Genomic DNA, 18,036 nt, shown 5'->3' on the forward strand with positions numbered 1-18,036 from the left:
GTTACCGTTGATGGCATCAAGAGGCGTGAACGTTTCTGTTTCCGTTTTCTAAAGAATGCAAAGAGCTCTCTACCCTGTACATCCTTCATAGTTTGCGACAAGATACCTATTTGCGTGTCGACGACAAGCCTTAACCCGATCAACACCCGACTTGCCATTTTGGGAAACCCTCGACCCCCCTGACCAACCCAAACAACCCGCTCTCTATTAACCACCGCACCACCGCACTGCCTGCACGTATCCGTCAAGGCGATTGAAGGGTCGACAGCAACCGCACAAGCTTGCGGAGCGCTGACGTCCTTGTAACCCCTCCCGTCAAGGCTTTCCCTGGGCCAGCCATCCTTCACCATGGACGGCCAGAGGGTCAGGAGGCCCTCGGACAAGGCCCGAGACGACAGCGATGCTGCCAGCCAGGCTTCTGAGGAGATTGGCACCTCTTATCTCGTGCCTGAGCAGCCAAAGATCGGAATCGCCGGGGCCGTCTTTCTCATCCTGAACAAGATGATCGGGACTGGTAGTACGTGATGCGCCGCCATCGTTGCCGTCATCCACCTCTTCGGCCAAGAAGCAGTGCTGATGCCCTCTCAGTCTTCTCCACTCCGTCGAGCATCTTTGCCGCCACGGGGTCCGTGGGAATCACCCTTTTGATGTGGACGGTCGCCGGCCTCCTCACCCTGTCGGGCCTGGGCGTCTATCTCGAGTTCGGCCTGGCCATCCCCAAATCCGGCGGCGAGAAGAACTATCTCGAGCGCATCTTCCGCCGGCCGCGCCACCTTGCCACAAGCGTCTTTGCCGTGCAGATGGTGCTCCTCGGCTTCTCCGCCGGCAACTCCCTCGCCTTTGGCCGCTACGTGCTCCTCGCCCTGGGCCGCCCCATGCCCGACGGTTTGATCCCGCGCCTCATCGCCGTCGGCTGCATCACCTTCGTCGTTGCCCTGCACGCGGCGCGTCCGCGCTGGGGCTTGCGCCTCACCAACGCCTTGGGGATCTTCAAGGTCCTGGTCCTCCTGCTCATCGTCGTTTCGGGGTTCGCCGCCCTGGCGGGCCACCGCCTGGTTCCGGACCCCCGCAACTTTGACAACTTTTGGGGCATCGAAAGCGGCGACGGCTACGGAGGCGGCGGGGCGTACGCGTACGCCACGGCCCTCCTGCAGGTCGTGTACAGCTACAAGGGGTGGGAGAACGCCAACTACGTCATGGCGGAGCTCAAGAGCCCGCAGAGGACGCTCAAGATCGCCGCGCCGCTTGCCGTGGTGGGCGTGACGGCGCTGTACGTGCTCGCCAACGTCGCCTACTTCGCGGCGATCCCCAAGAGCGACCTCGCGCGCTCCGAGGTCATCGTGGCGGGCCTCTTCTTCAAGAACGTCTTTGGCGAGAGCGTCGCGGCGCGCAGCCTGCCGGCGTTCGTCGCGCTCAGCAACATCGGAAACGTCCTCGCCGTGAGCTTCGGCCATTCGCGCGTCAACCAGGAGCTTGCGGCCGAGGGGGTTCTGCCGTGGAGCCGGTTCTGGGCTTCGACGAAGCCGTTTGGCACCCCGGCGGCGTCGGTAAGTTGTCGACCCGACAGCGTCGGGCTGGGGCGATTTGCTGACCACGCACGCAGCTGCTCCTCCACTGGATCGTGACCGTTATCGTCCTCATCGCTCCTCCGCCGGGCCCCGCTTACAACTTTATCGTCAACCTGTACGTCTTCATCCGCCCTCCCCAACCCCGACGCTCCTCTATTAACCATCCTCTTGCACAGGTACACCTACCCCGGGGCATGGATCAACACCTTTGTTGCAGGCGGGCTCATCTACCTGCGCCTGCGCGCCTCGGAGCGCTGGTGGTCGCCCTGGCAGACGCACCTCGCCGTGCCGGTCGTCTTTTTGTGCCTCAACATCTTCCTGGCCGTGACTCCGTTTGTCCCTCCGGCGGCCGATGACTGGGCCGCGGATGGCTATCCATACTGGCTGTTCCCAACCGTGGGTACGGGTGTCTTGCTGCTGGGCGGCGTGTACTGGTGGTTTGCGGTCAGGGGATGGGAAGGGGAGAAAGGGCTGTTGGTCGACGCCAGAAGCCTAGGAGAAGAGGAACACGATGGCGAGGATGGCGAGCGGCAAGTGCTCGTGGGAAAGTTGGGTCCGGACGAACAAGTTGGGTTTGTGGTGGCGGAGCCATTGCTTGGGCAAAGAGAGAGGAGAGGGTATGACACGATAGTATGAGCGGTTGGGTATAAATGAATTTTCCGTGGTTTTGTTTCTGCATCCTTCCCTCTGAGGTCTTCTCTAATTCTCTATAATTACTACATGTTGTGCTGCGCTTTTTGGGTGAGCTTTGTGATCGATGGTGTTTGTTCACCCTGTGCCTTTTCAAAGTCTATAATAAGCCCGGTCTCGTAAAACCTTACCACCCTTGCCCATACATCAGATACCCCCCCCCCCCCCCCCAGGAGGCCGGGTCTGTTAGGCTCGAGGAGTTCAAACGTTGTAGACAAGGCATCATCAATCAGATATCAAACCGTCGTGGTTCTGAAACTTGCTGTTGTTATGGGCCCCCAACAAATCAAACATCTCAGGGCACAGAAACAACCAGTCGTTATTTGTATCCAGCTAAACTGATCCGCCAGAGCCAGGTTCAGGCATCCGGCATCTCCTCCTGGTGGCGGTCCGGCACTCCAAGATATTCGTCCGTGGTTATCATTGCACCGGGAATGCTCTGAGACGTGCCCTCGGGGCCGGATGCGGGGGGGCGGAGCCATGGCGTTGGGCGTCGCTCCCCAGCCGCTGGGTCGAGATACCGGATCCCAACGCAAATCGAGAAGCTGACGCGGAGTCCGCTGGCCACATACGCACCGGTGTATGAAAACTGGAGGTCTTGGTAGCCGGCGCCCAACATTCCACAGCGCATGACCAGTGTCGCACATACTCCTAATGCCAGGCCCATCAGCCCGCCCAGCAGGAACGCCGGCCAGGATACCTAGCGCGCCGCTAGCGCGTACTTATCAGCGAGGTCGACCTGTCCTCAGTGTCCCAAAGAACGGATGGAGACACTCGGGCCAAAGTCAAGTTGGTCCCAGGAGGTGAGGACGCTGGTGAGCAGCTCGAAATCAGCGTTCTCCTCTCCTTGGCTCGCTTGGTTGTGCTGCCGGCACCGGTGCAAAGTGCCACGGAGTTCTCGAGCAAGGCTCGCATGTCTTGGGACGGGGCGAGCCCTGGACGGTATTAGTTGACTTTAAACCGCGTGAAATTGTCGCATATGAATTATCCCTGCCAGCGTGAACGTCAGTCAGTCGATCTGTGAACACCGCACAACATCTGTTGAAGAAGGGATTGCTCGTACCGCCCATTCCCAGTGAGCCAGTGCTTTGGCAGCAGCTCGAGAGGAACCAGGGGCGTCACCTCGATGCCGCTATCCTCCAGCGCTTTCGACCTGATATGGCTTCGGCGAGGTGTGCGGCATTGAGCCTGGTACGTGGGCATCCAAGAGACGCCTGTGGAGACACGGCCTGCAAGGAAGAGGGTATCAACGGCCATGTTGGCTGCCGCGGCTTGTCTCGATTTCTCGGAATCCTGCCCAGAGCTCATACGTAGTGTCAGGGGGCCGCTCTCGCATGGCCAAGATGGCGATACCAGCTCCTGCGGCCCGGCAGCTTGCGGGTCGAGGGCAGGCCTGCGGCATGATGGCGCTTACAAGCCCCCGACCAGGGACGCCGGTGATCAACACGATTTTGTACCTAAGAAGCCTCCGTCCTCGGGGCCTCCAAGAATGAGGGATGTGTTCGAGGACTGTCAACGCGGGAGGTGCACATCTCAGGTATGACCTGAGGTAGAGGCACGTTACCTCAGGTACTACGTGTAGGTGGTGTTGTTCTGTTCGGTCCCTCCGCAAGAACCCTAACCCTCTGATGGTCGTTTGCCAACGGTGCGGCGCAGCCATGATAGCGCGGGTTTCATCTGATCCCCCCGGTTGATCCTCACGGCTCCTTGAATTTCCAAGGTTGAATCAAGTTCCTAGTGACGCGAGGTTTTCAATCCACGAATATAGTTTTTTTACTTTCTCCAGAGGGTTCGTTTGCAAATACAACGACCTGGTTGCAGCCCCCAACCCCCTACCCAGACTACGCACCGCAGTCCACCGTGTAATACCGTGTACACCCGGGCGTGGGTTCCAGTGGCTTGATGCAAGTGGGCTTGAGCCCGCGGTTGAGGCCGCGTCCGTCGCTGGTGGAGCTGTTGGTTCGGGCGGGAGGCGGCAACCTTACCGCATCGGCCAGCAGCTTGGAACCTCCACAGCAGCTCCAGCTGACGGTGGGGACCGCCCCAGCAGCTGCTGAAGTCCCGCTCCCACCGTCGCCTGACAAACCAGAAGAGGCGCATCCGCACCGGCATCCTCCACCCGACGCCCCGCCATCGCCAACGCCAACGCCAACGCCAACCCTGGGATTGCTTTCGCCATCCTCCGTCACCGGGCCGTCTCCGACTACCACCATCCCCTCCATCGCCATTGATTTCGCTGCCCCGGTCGCGCCGTCGCCGCCGAGTCCCACGCCCGCGTCTGCATCCCCGTCTACCTCGGCCTCCCCATCTTCTTCCCCCGCGTCCTCGCCATCCGGCGCCGCTGCACCGTCCCGTTCCTTGTCGCCCACCATGGCTCCGGTAGGCCCGCCTCGCGCGCTGTTTTCCTGCACCCGCATGCCCCCGGACGCCGTTGCTGATGCCCGCGACCCCCAACAGGCCCAAAAGACCGGCGACAAAGATGGCTTCCAGCCAGGTGTGTAGCAGACCCGTTTGGCACCGACATAACGACACGCCTGGTTGTTGGTGGCTGACCCCTGCGATAGGCAAGATTTACTCCATCTCCGGGTGAGCCGCACCGCATCCGTCCCGATCCTAACCATATCTCCCCCGCCCCGCCCCCCGAAGATGCACTGACGCCCGATCCAAAGGCCCGTCGTCGTGGCCGAGGACATGAGCGGTGTTGCCATGTACGAATTGGTACGTCTTCCCGCCCCCCTTCCTCCCCTGCCGCCCGCCGGACCCTGCTTGATCCTAACCCCTTGCCTTCCTCCCGCAGGTCAAAGTCGGTCATGATCAGCTCGTCGGCGAAGTCATCCGGATCAATGGCGACCAGGCGACCATCCAGGTCTACGAAGAAACGGCCGGCGTCATGGTTGGCGATCCCGTGCACCGGACCGGCAAGCCGCTCGCCGTCGAGCTCGGCCCCGGCCTCCTGAACAACATCTACGATGGTATCCAGCGGCCCCTCGAAAAGATCTCCGTGGCGTCCAAGAGCATCTACATCCCCCGGGGTATCGCCGTGCCCGCCCTGGATCGCGAGAAGAAGTGGGACTTCACCCCGACCATGAAGGTCGGCGACCACATCTCGGGTGGCGACGTCTGGGGTACCGTCTACGAGAACTCGTTCATCTCGGTCCACAAGATCCTGTGCCCGCCGCGCGTCCGCGGCACCATCACCCGCATCGCCGAAAAGGGCAGCTACACCGTCGTCGACAAGCTCCTCGAGGTCGAGTTCGACGGCAAGCGCACCGAGTACCCCATGATGCACAGCTGGCCCGTCCGCGTCCCCCGCCCCACCACCGAGAAGCACACCGCCGACAAGCCTTTCCTGGTCGGCCAGCGCGTGCTCGATGCCTTGTTCCCTTGCGTCCAGGGCGGCACCGTCGCCATCCCCGGTGCCTTTGGCTGCGGCAAGACCGTTATTAGCCAGTCCGTGTCCAAGTTTTCAAACAGCGACGTCATCGTCTACGTGGGGTAAGGAGCCGGGGTTCCAGGCCGTCTTGGACGGGGCTTTGCAGAGCTGACGTGTTTGCCAGGTGCGGCGAGCGCGGCAACGAAATGGCCGAAGTGCTCAAGGACTTCCCCGAGCTCACCATCGACGTCGACGGCCGCAAGGAGCCCATCATGAAGCGCACCACCCTCATCGCCAACACCTCCAACATGCCCGTCGCCGCTCGTGAAGCCTCGATTTACACCGGCATTACCGTCGCCGAGTACTTCCGCGACCAGGGCATGAACGTGGCCATGATGGCCGACTCGTCGTCGCGTTGGGCCGAGGCTCTGCGTGAGCTGTCGGGCCGCCTCGGTGAAATGCCTGCTGACCAAGGCTACCCGGCCTACCTCGGCGCCAAGCTGGCGTCGTTCTACGAGCGCGCCGGCAAGGTCCAGACCTTGGGCAGCCCGTACCGCGAGGGCAGCGTCAGCATCGTCGGCGCCGTCTCGCCTCCCGGCGGTGACTTCTCCGACCCCGTCACGTCCGCCACGCTCGGCATCGTCCAGGTCTTCTGGGGTCTCGACAAGAAGCTGGCCCAGCGCAAGCACTTCCCCTCCATCAACACCTCGCTCAGCTACAGCAAGTACACAACCATCCTCGACAAGTGGTACGAGAAGGAGTACCCAGACTTTCCGCGCCTGCGTGACCGCATCCGCCAGCTCCTGTCGGACAGCGAGGAGCTGGACCAGGTGGTGCAGCTCGTCGGCAAGAGCGCCCTGTCGGATCCCGACAAGATCACGCTCGACCTGGCGACGCTCATCAAGGAGGACTTTTTGCAGCAGAACGGCTACTCGGATTACGACCAGTTCTGCCCCATCTGGAAGACCGAGTGGATGATGAAGCTCATGGTCGGGTTCCACGACGAGGCCCAGAAGGCCATCGCCCAGGGCCTCACCTGGGCCAAGGTCCGCGATGCGACGCAGGAGCTGCAGTCCCAGCTGCGGAGTCTCAAGTTTGAGGTGCCGAGCGAGGGCAAGGAGGCGATTTGCAAGAAGGTGAGTTTTTTTTATTTTCTTGCCTCGTGCAGCTGCATCCATGCTGACTGTTGGATCCACAGTACGAGGCGATACAACAGGCCATGCTCGACAAGTTTGCCTCCGTGGTGGACGAGTAAGCGAGGCGCGGAGGCCCTCCCCCGGGTTTCCCTCGAGGGAGGAAATGGGAAGTTGCTCGGTGATATGATACGGCCGTAGATAGAGAACCTCTTTGGTGGGTGCGTTTGAGAGAGTGTGTACGCATGCGGGTCAGGAATAGTCGTTTCCCATAGATTTTGTCTGTTGGCAAGTTTCTGATGCTTCTTCTACCCAATATTATACCGTGTCGTGTGGTCCAACCTCGCGTGAACGAGCCCCCGTTTGTACGAATGCGGCCAGCGTTTGGTATTGAACGTGGCCGGATGGGGAACGATGACCTGAGAAAGGTGCAGGTACATAGTTCAGGAGCCGACGACACACATATCACGATATCAAGCCGAGAGGAGTTGACGCTTCTGCTGAGTGAATTGCTTGTTTATTTCATTGCCTGACGGCTTTGTCATCCATTCGTCTAGTCATTATATCATTACTCTTGACACACAAGAAAAAAAAAACGGAGAAGACAAGATGCCCGCCTCCCTCCCTAAACACGCCCTTTGGAATCCAAAGAAGATTGCTCCAACCCCCCTCTCGCTCTTCTGTGATTGATGAGAGAACCACCCACCCATTCGATACCCAGATCCAACCCAGAAAACCCAAGCACGATTCCGAACCGAAGAAAATAGGAAAGCCGACCCAACCCACCCCATTTCTCTCCCCCAACCATAAAAAGTGAAAAAACAGCCGTTGAACCCTCCCCAGCTCGTAGCAATCTTGGCCGCGCGCGAGGCCTTCCCTCACGAGAAGAGAAGCCACACCATGTTCTCCATCCCGGGCCCCCCGCACCCGACCGCAGGCAGAGGCGCGCTCAGCTCGTCGCGCTCGTCGCGCCCGTCGCGCTGGTCGTCTGGCCCCCCCCCTCGGCCGGTGCCACCAGGCTCTTCTCCCACTCCTTCATAAAATCCGCGGCCGTGCGCTTCAGGTTGCTCGGCGCGAGCTTGTTCAGAGCCTGCGGGAGCAGCTCTTCCAGCTTTGCGGGGTTGAGGGGGGCCATGAGGAGGGATGCTGCCGCGGCCGAGACGCTCGTTGTCGTCGCCGTCGTGGTCGCATTCGTGGATGGGTGGGAGAGGGGAGATTTGGAAGACTTGCTTCTTCTGTTGGGCGGGGCGTTAGCTTGGGCGGCAAGTGCGCGGTGGGCGTGGGAGGGTGACGAAAAAAGAAAAAAAAAAACCTACAGAGATCCTGCTTCGGCGTCTTCGCTTTGCTTTTCGGGGACGGACGGGATGATGTCGCCGTTGACGGTGGTTCCGCTCCAGCGCGGAGAGGCGCTGTTCGGGATGTCCCAGTTGGACCAGTCGTTGTCGTCGTACTCGTCCATGGTCAGCGGGGTCCATGAGAAGCGCTTGGTGGTGGTGCGGGTCCCGGCCTCCGTCTTGGATCGACGCAGGCCCGGCCGCTGCGCAGAACCGACGTCGTTTTCCCCCTCGCTGTCCTTGCTCTGCTTCGTGGCGGCTCTGGGCGCCGCCTCGTCAAAGGCCGAGGATGATAGCCGCGACCGGGCGTTGCTCGACGCACGGATCGTGTCCTGGTCGCTGGTCGGTCGCATGCTGCCGTCCCTGCTTCGCATGTACGCCCCGTGGCCCGTGATGGGCTCGTCGCCAACGGTCGCTTGCCGGAGGTCCTCCATAAAGGTCCAGAGGCCGGCCTTGAGATCCTCGGCGAGCTGTTTCACGCCGGCTGTTTGGGTCGATCGCGGCGCCCATGAAGCGCGTTTGGGAACCCCTGAGGGCGTTAGGGGGGCAGACCCGGGGGTCGAGTCGGTCTTTGACATGTTCGCCTCCCCGTCCTTCTCCGAGAAGGTTTCGTCTGGTTTCGACGGGGAAAGCAAAGACAGGGTGCGGGTGTGGCTCCCGGTAAACACCCGCCGCCGGCTCTTTTCTGGGGTGGCCTGCTGGCTCTGCTGGGTGAGAAGCGCTTTCCTCCTGTCAAGCTCAAGGCTGCGGCGAACGGCGGTTTCGTCCTGGTTGTCGACCGAGGCAGGCACGTGCTCGGCCGCATGGCGGCGAGGGCCGCGCTTCTTGTAGGCCTCGTGCGTCGCCCATTGCTTTTTGAGCTTGGCGAGCTCTGCCTCGGCCTCCCGGAGCTCTTCCCTCAACTCCAGAACGCGGCGTTCCTGCGCTGCGATGGCGGTGATGAAGTCGCTGGGATCAAGCGGGGAGGCCATATGCGGGGTGTCCAGGGGGGTTAGCGGAAAGGTCGCAGCGGTGGAGGAAGCCGGGGCGGGCCTGGTGGGATAGGGGTTGGGCGGGGCGATGGGCAGCGTCAAGGAGAGCCTCTTTGTGCTTCGAGAGGTGGTGGACGCGGATCGTGATGACCGGGTTTCGATAAGGTCGTCGCCGTTGGACTGAGGAGATCCCATGCCGTCGTCGGGAAGGCGGCGCGGCTTCGTCTCGTCGCAGCTCCCCTCACGGGCCGGATGACGCCTCTCTGGCGTGGACGCGCCGTTCCGCATCGTCTCGTCGATGCTCTTCTGCAGTAAAATCATTTCGTCCATGTTGCTGGCTGGTGTTTCGGTAGGGGGTGGGGCGGCGGGTTTCTGTTCCGTAGACACGGCGCGGATCCAAGGAAACGAGCGTGAAGATTTGGGCAAAGGAGCTGGAGGAAGCAACGCCGGATGGTGGTAGGTGGTGGTCCAAGGGGCTCTGCGTCGGCGGCCAGGCCGGAGAGCGGCAAGGGAGCGTCGTGTGTAACGGGGAGGAGGGCACAGGAGAGCGCCGGCGCGAGTCGTCCTTCTGGCGACGACGGAAACCTTGTGAAGGAGCAGCGGGTGGCTGTCGCGGGTGTTGAAAAGAGCGTTGGCGCAGGCCGTGAAGAAGCAGATGCGAACAAGAGCGGTTGAGGTCATGGATATGTAAAGAAAAAAAAAATAAAAAACGAAGCCAAAAGAGAAACCAGATGAAGCTCAGTCCAGGCTGGCGGTAAGTGGGAACCTCATCTCGCCGGATTCATGCAGGCAGGAGGTTTGATTGGAGAAGAGCCCCTGACCGCTAACTGAGCTGGGGGGGCGAACTGGGGGTTCGTCCGGGTGGGAGAGAGGGGGGGATTGCAGAATGGCTGGGATCTGGTGCCTGATCAGTGGAACCCCCCAGCAACCGTAGCAGGGTTACGAGCTCCAGAACAAGCAGTCTGCTCCCTTTATTTTTGTTGTTGGGTGGTTGTTTTGTTTGGTTTTGTTTCCCGGGATGGAGCAGCCGTTGACGTCGTCGCCGACTCCGAGTGCACCGTCATCCGAGGAGGACCGGCCCACCGACCCAGCCAAATGCGACGTTATCTGGGGAAAATCAATGCGTCAAAGACGGTGGCGCCGGGAATAGCAACGCTGTTGGGGGGGGAGCGGGAGGGCAGCTGCAGGCCGAGGCGGGCTGAGGTGGTTAGGTGGGTTGGTTCAATCCGAGGGTGAAGAAAAGGAATGCCAGAAAGGAGCGGCATGCCATGGCTGCGGGGGGGGGGGGGGGGATTGTTTGCATTTTGTGCCATGGGAAACGTTGAGCTCCGGCAAGCTCAGGTGATGGTGACGGGTGAGATGCATGGATTGCTTAAGCGGGCACGGGACCTCGCATCGTCCCTCAGATTCGCTGTCTGGTCTCCGTTCGCCTTCGTTTTGGCTCAGACAAGGCGCGATTACAGGGAAAGGTAACCGAGCCTGACCCACCAGGCGAGCACGAGGTGCCGGCCCCCCAGAGGCCTCAATCAGTGAAGCGCAATCACCATCAGGAGCCAATTGCTCTTGGATTTGCGAACGGCCGCAGCACCTCCGAAAGTCCATGAGAAATAAAAATCCAGAGGCAAACACCAACTTTTCGATAGGATAAGCCGCTAACTGCCGCACATGGACAACCCAAATTCTCTGACAGACGGAAGGTCGGAGTGTGGCGCACGTTGTCTGCCAAGGGCAGGTAGCTAAGAATGGTGTTACAACAAGGCCCTTGGCTTCTTGTCGGCCGGTCCGTGAAGGGAGACCTCTCCACACTGGATCCTGCACATGCAGCCGTCAGGGGGTGAGCCGAGCCTTATATTGCGTCACGTGACAACGCGTAACCATCGCGCCGGATGCAAGGAAGGGACGAAGAAAGGGAGACGACGTACGTTATCCGGAAAACTCCAGCGACAAAGACCAACGCTGCGAGAAGTCGGACTGCCGCCTTGACCCAAAACCTCACGCCCCGCTCGCAGGCGCCATTGGACAATTCCCCGATCCACCGGCATCTTCGAATCCCTCGTGGCTTTCTCTTCTTGCACCAAACATGTCGCCTTTTCCGTGACGTCTCCCCTTGACTCCCAGGCTGGGATTGCCATTGGCGATCAATTTGCATGTCTCGTCAACCACCGCTCACAGCCAATTTACCTGCACATTGTAGTCTCCTGGGCCTGCAATCATGCCGTCAAGAACGCTGCGCCAGGCCGAAAAGAAGGCGCTCGACGGCGCCAATGAATCCCAGGACACCCTGCTGGTTGCCCATCACCTGATGACGGAGTACGGCATAGGCTTGGTCAGTCCGGAGCCGCTCAGCCTTCGCCGGCAATGAAAAGGAGCATCGAAGCTGACGCCAAACGCCGCGCAGAGAAGCAGCTCACCACCACCCAGAGACCCGAGTCCCCCCCTCCCGTCGCCTACGAAAGGCAGGCCGGCCGGTCAACCGGGTGCCAGCACAAACGGTATGGCTTGAGGATGACCCTCCTGGGTTTAATTTTTTTTTTTTTTCTTTTTTCACGCGGCTGACAAAAACCAACTGGGCCAGACTCGGCCGGTTTGGACAATGCCTTGAATGGCGACAAGGTGAGTCCTTTTCACACGGCCGGGGGCGAGACCCAATGAACGCAAATGCGACCCCTGCCTAGACCTCAGCCCCAGGCAGCATGCATGGCGCTGACCAACCGTTGCAGACGCGGCATGCGCGTCTTGACAACGACACCAGTCAAACACACGACTCCATACCAGAGACTCAGGACGTCGGATTCCAGGAGGAGCCCCGGCCGATTCACCTCCCCGACTGGGACGATGTCAAAGACCATGGCGTCGTGGGCAGCCTGAATCTCCCCGACACCCTTCCGGCTTCCGCCGATATGAACGGCACCCTACAGAAGAAGATGGGCTCAACGCAGGACTCCACGCAGGTGTATGACGGCCACAGTTATGACCAGTATCGACGGCCCTCTCCTGTCGATCGTCTGTCGCCGATTCCTCAGCGTGGACGCTCTCCGGATCCATTGACTCACATCGATGGGTCCCGCGATCAGCCAGCTGATGACCCAGATGTGGGCCTTGCCGCGGCCGATACCATGCCGATTGGCAATACCGACATCGCTTCCCCGATCCAGGACGATTCTGCCTTGGTCGACTTTGACAAGGTCTCTCATTTCCGCCGTGCCGCTCCTCAGAAGACGGCCCAGTCCCCTTCGCAGACATTTCCACAGACACCCGGCCCGCCACGGAATCCCTTTCGCAACAGCCGGTCCCAACTGCTACCGACATCAGACTTGTTCCATGGCACCCCGTTCTCCTCGGCGGTGAAACTGGTCAGCCCTACATCTTCGCGGCCCTCACCAACCGGCCTTCAGGGACATGACATTTCTCCGAACCCCATCATCTCATCCCCGTTAAAGGCGCGCGGGCTCCGACCCAACCCCCCTGGCGCCGTCACGTCGAGCCCGGAAATTCTGCGTGCCACCACCTCCCCGGAGGCTCGCCCAGACGTTCCCACTGAAACAAAACCCGCATCTACCGCCAATGCCGTCATCCCGGAATCCTCTCCCGAGGACCCCGTGCGCAAGAGATCCGGGCCCGATCCCATGAGCAGCTACGTGCCTATGCAGCAATCCCAGGAACGTCGTGCCACGTCTGAAGTGCTTCGCGGTCCGTCCAGTTCAGCCGAAGACGACGACGTCTACGATTCCATCATCAGGCGGCAAAAGGCAAAGGCCAAGAAGGAAGCTGCTCTCCAGAAGCTCACGGCCATCAGCTTTCAGCGCCCCTCAAAGCCCTCTGATGTCGAAGTGCCCTCGACAAGTCAGAGGAAACGAACGAGCCAGGCAGAGGCTTACATTGCCCAGTGCCATGGAAGGAATCCAGGAGCTAAGGGCTCGGATGCTAAGAACTCGGATGCATTGGATAGGAAGCAGCCCTCTCGCGGCCTCCGCATGACGAAAGAGAAGCTTGCCGACGAGGACTCGACGGCATCAGAGGTGGAGGACGCTATTCCTACAGAGAACGAAGCCCCGGCAACTGCTACGGGCGAGATCCCTTCGGCTCCATCTGGCGATGCGATCCCAGAGACAAGCCAACTAGGCGAACGGCCGTCAGCTCTTCCTCAACCTGTCCCGTCTTCAAAACCCGAGTCGATACCGGAAGACCCGACGTCCACCTTCCATTCGTCTCCACCGGCGTTGAGCACGCGTGCCCACAGGGCCAGAACCAGGAGGGTTCTTCCAAAAGAGCCAGAGTCGACGTCGACGCTGAGCAACTTGGAGTCAACGCCGCAGCTGCCATCGTCGAAGCCTCTGGAAACTGCCGAGACGACATCAGCAGCATCTCCATCTGAGGCCACGGTCGTTGGCAGCTCTTCGCCGGCGTCGTTGAAGACTACGCGGCAGAACACGCGCAGCAGGCTCACAAGGCTGAAGACGCATTCGACCGAGCGCCTGAAGCAATCGTCCAGAGCGACGCGGCGGGTTTCAGACTCCACCGACGAGCTGACTCGATCCGCGTCTGCAACACCGACGTTTGAGCAGAGTCTGCGCATGCCGCGGCCGACCACCACTCGATCGGCTTCCCGATCAGGACGACGGCCAGCAAAGTCGCCAACGGGAAATGCATCGAGGCTGTTTGAGAAGATGGCTTTCGCGATATCCTTCCAGTCTCAGAAGCCGGGCGAAACCAACGAAGACTACGCTACCCGCATGAACTACTCAACGAGGATTCAGAAACGGATCAAGCAAGCTGGGGGCCGCATCCTCGAAGACGGTTTCGGTGAGCTCTTTGAGGCATCCTCGCCCACGGCTCACTCCAGGAGCACGACTCCCTCCTCGACCCCTGGCTCCGACGCGGATATCACCTTGGCCCCCGAAGGCCACTCCACGGGCTTTACGGCCCTCATCGCCGACGGCCACTCCCGGAAGGTCAAGTACATGCAAGCTCTCGCTCTCGGCCTGCCCTGCATCGCACCTCGCTGGGTCACCACCTGCCTCGATCGCAACGAAATTGTCGACTGGACACCTTACCTCCTCTGCGCGGGCCAGTCGGCCTTCCTGGGCGATGCCATCCGCTCCCGGACCTTGCCGCCTTACGACGCCGCGACGGCCCGTCTGGCCGACGTTGTCGGCCAGCGTGAGAAACTGCTTGAAGGGAGCAGGATCCTCGCCGTGGTCAAGAAGTCGGCCGAGGGGCGGAAGATGGCCTACGTCTTCCTCGCGCGGGTTCTTGGCGCGTCGCTGACGAGGGTGTACAGCGTGGAAGATGGCAAGGAGGAGATGAGGAAAGCCGAGGCGGCAGGCCGGCCGTTCGATTGGGTGTACGTGGACGGGAAAGCGGAGGAGGATGCGTTGTTTGGCACGGTCCCGGCCCCGGCCCCGGGCGGGCGCAAGAGGAAGAGGGCCTCGGCTGCGGCTTCGGACGTGGCTTCGGCCAACACATCGGCGGCGAGCTTGGCCTCGGCCTCAGCCTCGGCCTCGGGACTGCCGCCTGCAAAACGGGCGCGGACGTTGACGGATGAGTTGGTGATTCAGAGTCTGATTTTGGGGAGGATGATTGAGGAGGGGGAGATGCAGGGAGGAGATGTGTAGTAGTTGCCTGCCCAAGGGGGGAGTGCACGGGGTTTTCCATATGTGGGATGAGTAATGTATCCAATGTGGTGTGGCATGGCATGATATGGGCGTTATGGATTGGTCGATGGATATTGTGTACGATGGGCTGCCCTCAGGATGGATCAACTCCCCGACAACCAGACTAGTTACACCTAGGAAAAGCGGTTTTGGGACGTTCATGGAGGATTAAGGTACCTTTGTTGTATTCCATGTTCACACCTCATACAGCACCAAGTCAATTCTTCTTGTGCGCAACAATGCATCGTTGCCATGCTTGCCTCTCCCTCGCCCGTTTTCCTCCCATTCCTCCCCCCGTAGAGGGAACTCCCTGCTGCTCGAAAAAAAAAAAAAAAAGTACAAAGGAACATGAAAATGCAACAGCACAATAAAAAAAAAAGTAACAGAAGAAAGGACAAAGAGCGAAAGGTAAATGCCGGTGACTGGGATTGGGTCCCCCCTCCGCGGGTGACCGGTTTCGTCCCTTGAAGAGAAAACAAATCCCATCTTTTCTGTTACTCCTGCCGTCTTTTTCTTTCTCGAGATGGGATGATCTGGGGCAGTGATGCCCGTGCGTGACCGGTGGTGTAATTATTGGACGCCGCCTGAACGCCGGTCCGGCAGGGTAGTTGTGGATGATTTGGTGATGCTTCCTCTGTTCTCTTCCTCTCTCTCTCTCTCTTTCTCCAACAAAAAGTGACCATGATCTTGCTGCGGTGGTCGACCGGTCTGTATTTAAAACGGTTCCCGGCATTTCCAAGCCCCTCCTGTTGGAACCCGTATATAGGTGGTGTGGAGTTGTGGAGGGTTGGTGTGAGTAGCAATGTTGATGGGTGGTGTGTGTGTGGGTGTTGGTGGTGTATCCGTGGGTATGGGTGTGGGTGTGTGACCAGGCAACCGAGACGTGCTTTTCTTCAGCAGGACTGATAGATGAGAAGCGGCTCGCCGACGTTGGTAATTTCGGGAATGGTGCATTTCAGGTCAAAGGCCTTGGACAGCACGATCTTGAAGATCTACGAATGCTGTCAGAAACTAGTGCGCCGAGCCCATGGCGTTCTTGTATTGCGCAACGTACCTTTTGAACGTTGATGCTGTGACTGGTGCTGCTGAAGATCAACGCGGCGCGCATGGCCTTTGCAAAACGGCGGGCCTAAGACAGCGGATGAGTACGCGATCCACCACCATCGTCATCATCACCCCCTATAATCAGAGGCCGGTTCCGGGTCGTACCTGATTGGAGATTTCCTCCTGCTCCTCGCGGGAAAGGTTGACAAAGTGGTCGTACTTGGTGCCGACAAGGACCGGGATGGCGGTCTTGTTGAAGCCGCGGCCCTGGCGGTACCACTCCTTGATGCTGTTGAGGGTGCTCTTGCGGGTCAGGTCGAACATGAAGAGGATGGCGACGGCGTCGTTGCACACCAGCGGTAGCATGTTGACAAACTCGCGCTGGCCGCCCAGGTCCCAGATGCTGAAGGTGATTTCAGTGTTGCGGATGCTGATGGTCTTCTCCATGAAGTTGACGCCCAAGGTCTGGATGTAGTCCTCGTCCCAGCTGCCCTCGACGTACTTGACCATCAAGCTGGTTTTTCCGATCTGGGCGTCGCCCACCATGCCGACCTTGATCACGACGTGGTTGCGACCTGGATTCTGTTGCGGCTCGGCGGGCGCCCCGTTGCTGCCGGCGCGCGAGGCCTGGTCGGCGCCGTACGCGGCAGCGTTGTGGCCCGAAAGGCCCGAAGGGGGTCGAGATATTGAGGGTCCGGGGACCGGAGGGGTCGCATATCGAGCCGTCGGCTCGCCGTCGGTGTTGTCGGCCGGGTAGTAATGTCGCGGTGCGCCGTCGCCGTGGTCAAGGGGCGGACCGTGGCTTGGCGGGTCGTGGTAGCCGCTGTGGTCGTGCGCTACCGCCTGGGGGGTTGTGGTATCGGCGCCGGCTGCATCGTCGTGCGAATTGGTCGGAAAAGGCTCAGCAGCCGAAGCGAGGGCGGGATTGGGAGGATCCGACGTCGTATGACCCGGAATCTGGTACGGATCTTGCTCCATGGTGTCGACGATGCCTGGGAAATGGGCCGGGGCGCCCAGCGGGAGGTTGTGGAAGTCCAGCACGGGAGCTGGGGGGGGGGGGGGGGGGAGGAAGGGCGCGGGACGAAAATGACGGGTTTCGAGCTGAGCTGCCGACCAGGAGCGCTTGCAATATCTCGACCCGAGGCCTGTGTGAAAGTGACAGAAGCGCCGAGTCGATGGTTCGGATGAGGTTCGTCAGATCAACGGCCAGGAGCAAGACGTGGGATGAAGCTCAGGCGGTGTGACTTTTGGGGTCGTGGGTTGGTGACTTCATGGGATGTTGTTGGTGGAGGGGTGATGCCAGCTGAGATGTCGCCGTCGCGGGACAAACGAGATGGAGGATCGGGTTAGCGAGTGCGGAGCCGGATCGGATCGATTCTGGTGCTGGCAGAGCGCCGTCGCTGCACTGTGATAGCGTTACAAATGTCCCGCTTGCGCTTGCAGCTCTGCTGCGTGCCGGCGGTTGTTTGTGTAGGGCCCCCTCGGCTCCGCTACGCCTTGCCGCCTACTTCAAGCTGAAATACCTCGTGTGTTTTTTTGGGATGCGTTCGACGGCTGATGGGGGGAGACCGGGACCTGGGCAGGCGGAAAGTGGTGTATGCTCGAAGCGCGATTTCAAGCCAGTGTTCGGTATACTAGTAGCATTTGGTCGCAGCGCAGGGTGGGATAGTTGGTAGGTGTGCCTTGACAGCTGGGAACAGGCAGAAAAGGGAACCTAATCGAAGCCGCTGCCGCGCACAGTGGCAGCCCACAGTTAGCCGCACGGCACTGATCGGCGTCGCGGCAGTGAGCTGATGCGGGCCCAGGACAAGGGGCCCGTCGCGGGCGGCAGCGAGTGGCGACCCAGCGTTCGCGCTGCCCAGTAATTGCAGTGGATCCAGCAAGACTTGGGCCACGGGCACGTCGGCCATGGCCTGCACGCGACCTGACGCGATCAGCATCCCTCACCTACATATTGGATGCAGCCCAGAAACCTAGCCTTCGCAATCCCACCACCGCCACTTGGGCGGAGCAGGTTGCCGTGCGGGGAGAGTCAGGAATGTAAATAAACAATTCGGCCTGACTCGGTGCTTTCCCCCTGGCTTGCCCCGGCCTGGGGTTGACTACCCGGACCGAAAAAAGCATCAGGCCCGTCGGGGTCATATTACAGAAGTCGCTGAATCATAGTGATAGTTCTTTTATTTTTTATTTTTTTTTTCGGTCCCGCTCTGGGCTTGCAACTCGCGCAAGAGGGCGCCCGAGGGCGTCTTCGTTCTCAACGCGGGGTCGA

The 18,036-nt window shown here is 60.3% G+C and overlaps 5 protein-coding genes across 5 annotated transcripts; 3 read left to right on the forward strand and 2 right to left on the reverse strand.

Moving 5' to 3' along the window:
* Positions 1–348: 348 nt before the first annotated feature.
* VTJ83DRAFT_1861 (uncharacterized protein) lies at positions 349–2,204 on the forward strand (the record flags this gene model as incomplete). Its single annotated transcript, XM_071008067.1, has 4 exons — positions 349–517; positions 589–1,547; positions 1,604–1,683; positions 1,745–2,204. 4 exons carry the CDS (start codon positions 349–351, stop codon positions 2,202–2,204), a joined length of 1,668 nt encoding a protein of 555 aa, XP_070868401.1.
* A 2,424-nt stretch (positions 2,205–4,628) lies between these two features.
* VTJ83DRAFT_1862 (uncharacterized protein) lies at positions 4,629–6,886 on the forward strand (the record flags this gene model as incomplete). Its single annotated transcript, XM_071008068.1, has 7 exons — positions 4,629–4,637; positions 4,716–4,752; positions 4,823–4,844; positions 4,928–4,976; positions 5,056–5,753; positions 5,816–6,767; positions 6,830–6,886. The coding sequence occupies 7 exons, from the start codon at positions 4,629–4,631 to the stop codon at positions 6,884–6,886; spliced, it is 1,824 nt and encodes a 607-aa protein (XP_070868402.1).
* Positions 6,887–7,713: 827 nt separating this feature from the next.
* Positions 7,714–9,750, reverse strand: VTJ83DRAFT_1863 (uncharacterized protein; the record flags this gene model as incomplete). The annotated part of the gene is made up of 2 exons (XM_071008069.1): positions 7,714–7,999; positions 8,081–9,750. 2 exons carry the CDS (start codon positions 9,748–9,750, stop codon positions 7,714–7,716), a joined length of 1,956 nt encoding a protein of 651 aa, XP_070868403.1.
* Positions 9,751–11,281: 1,531 nt separating this feature from the next.
* On the forward strand, positions 11,282–14,684 carry VTJ83DRAFT_1864 (uncharacterized protein; the record flags this gene model as incomplete). Its single annotated transcript, XM_071008070.1, has 4 exons — positions 11,282–11,395; positions 11,468–11,561; positions 11,645–11,682; positions 11,790–14,684. The coding sequence occupies 4 exons, from the start codon at positions 11,282–11,284 to the stop codon at positions 14,682–14,684; spliced, it is 3,141 nt and encodes a 1,046-aa protein (XP_070868404.1).
* Positions 14,685–15,616: 932 nt separating this feature from the next.
* On the reverse strand, positions 15,617–16,745 carry VTJ83DRAFT_1865 (uncharacterized protein; the record flags this gene model as incomplete). Its single annotated transcript, XM_071008071.1, has 3 exons — positions 15,617–15,715; positions 15,778–15,852; positions 15,933–16,745. The coding sequence occupies 3 exons, from the start codon at positions 16,743–16,745 to the stop codon at positions 15,617–15,619; spliced, it is 987 nt and encodes a 328-aa protein (XP_070868405.1).
* Between the last annotated feature and the right edge of the window lie 1,291 nt (positions 16,746–18,036).

The sequence above is a fragment of the Remersonia thermophila genome, chromosome 2 (genome assembly GCF_042764415.1).
Source record: "Remersonia thermophila strain ATCC 22073 chromosome 2, whole genome shotgun sequence".
Classification (NCBI taxonomy): domain Eukaryota; kingdom Fungi; phylum Ascomycota; class Sordariomycetes; order Sordariales; family Chaetomiaceae; genus Remersonia; species Remersonia thermophila.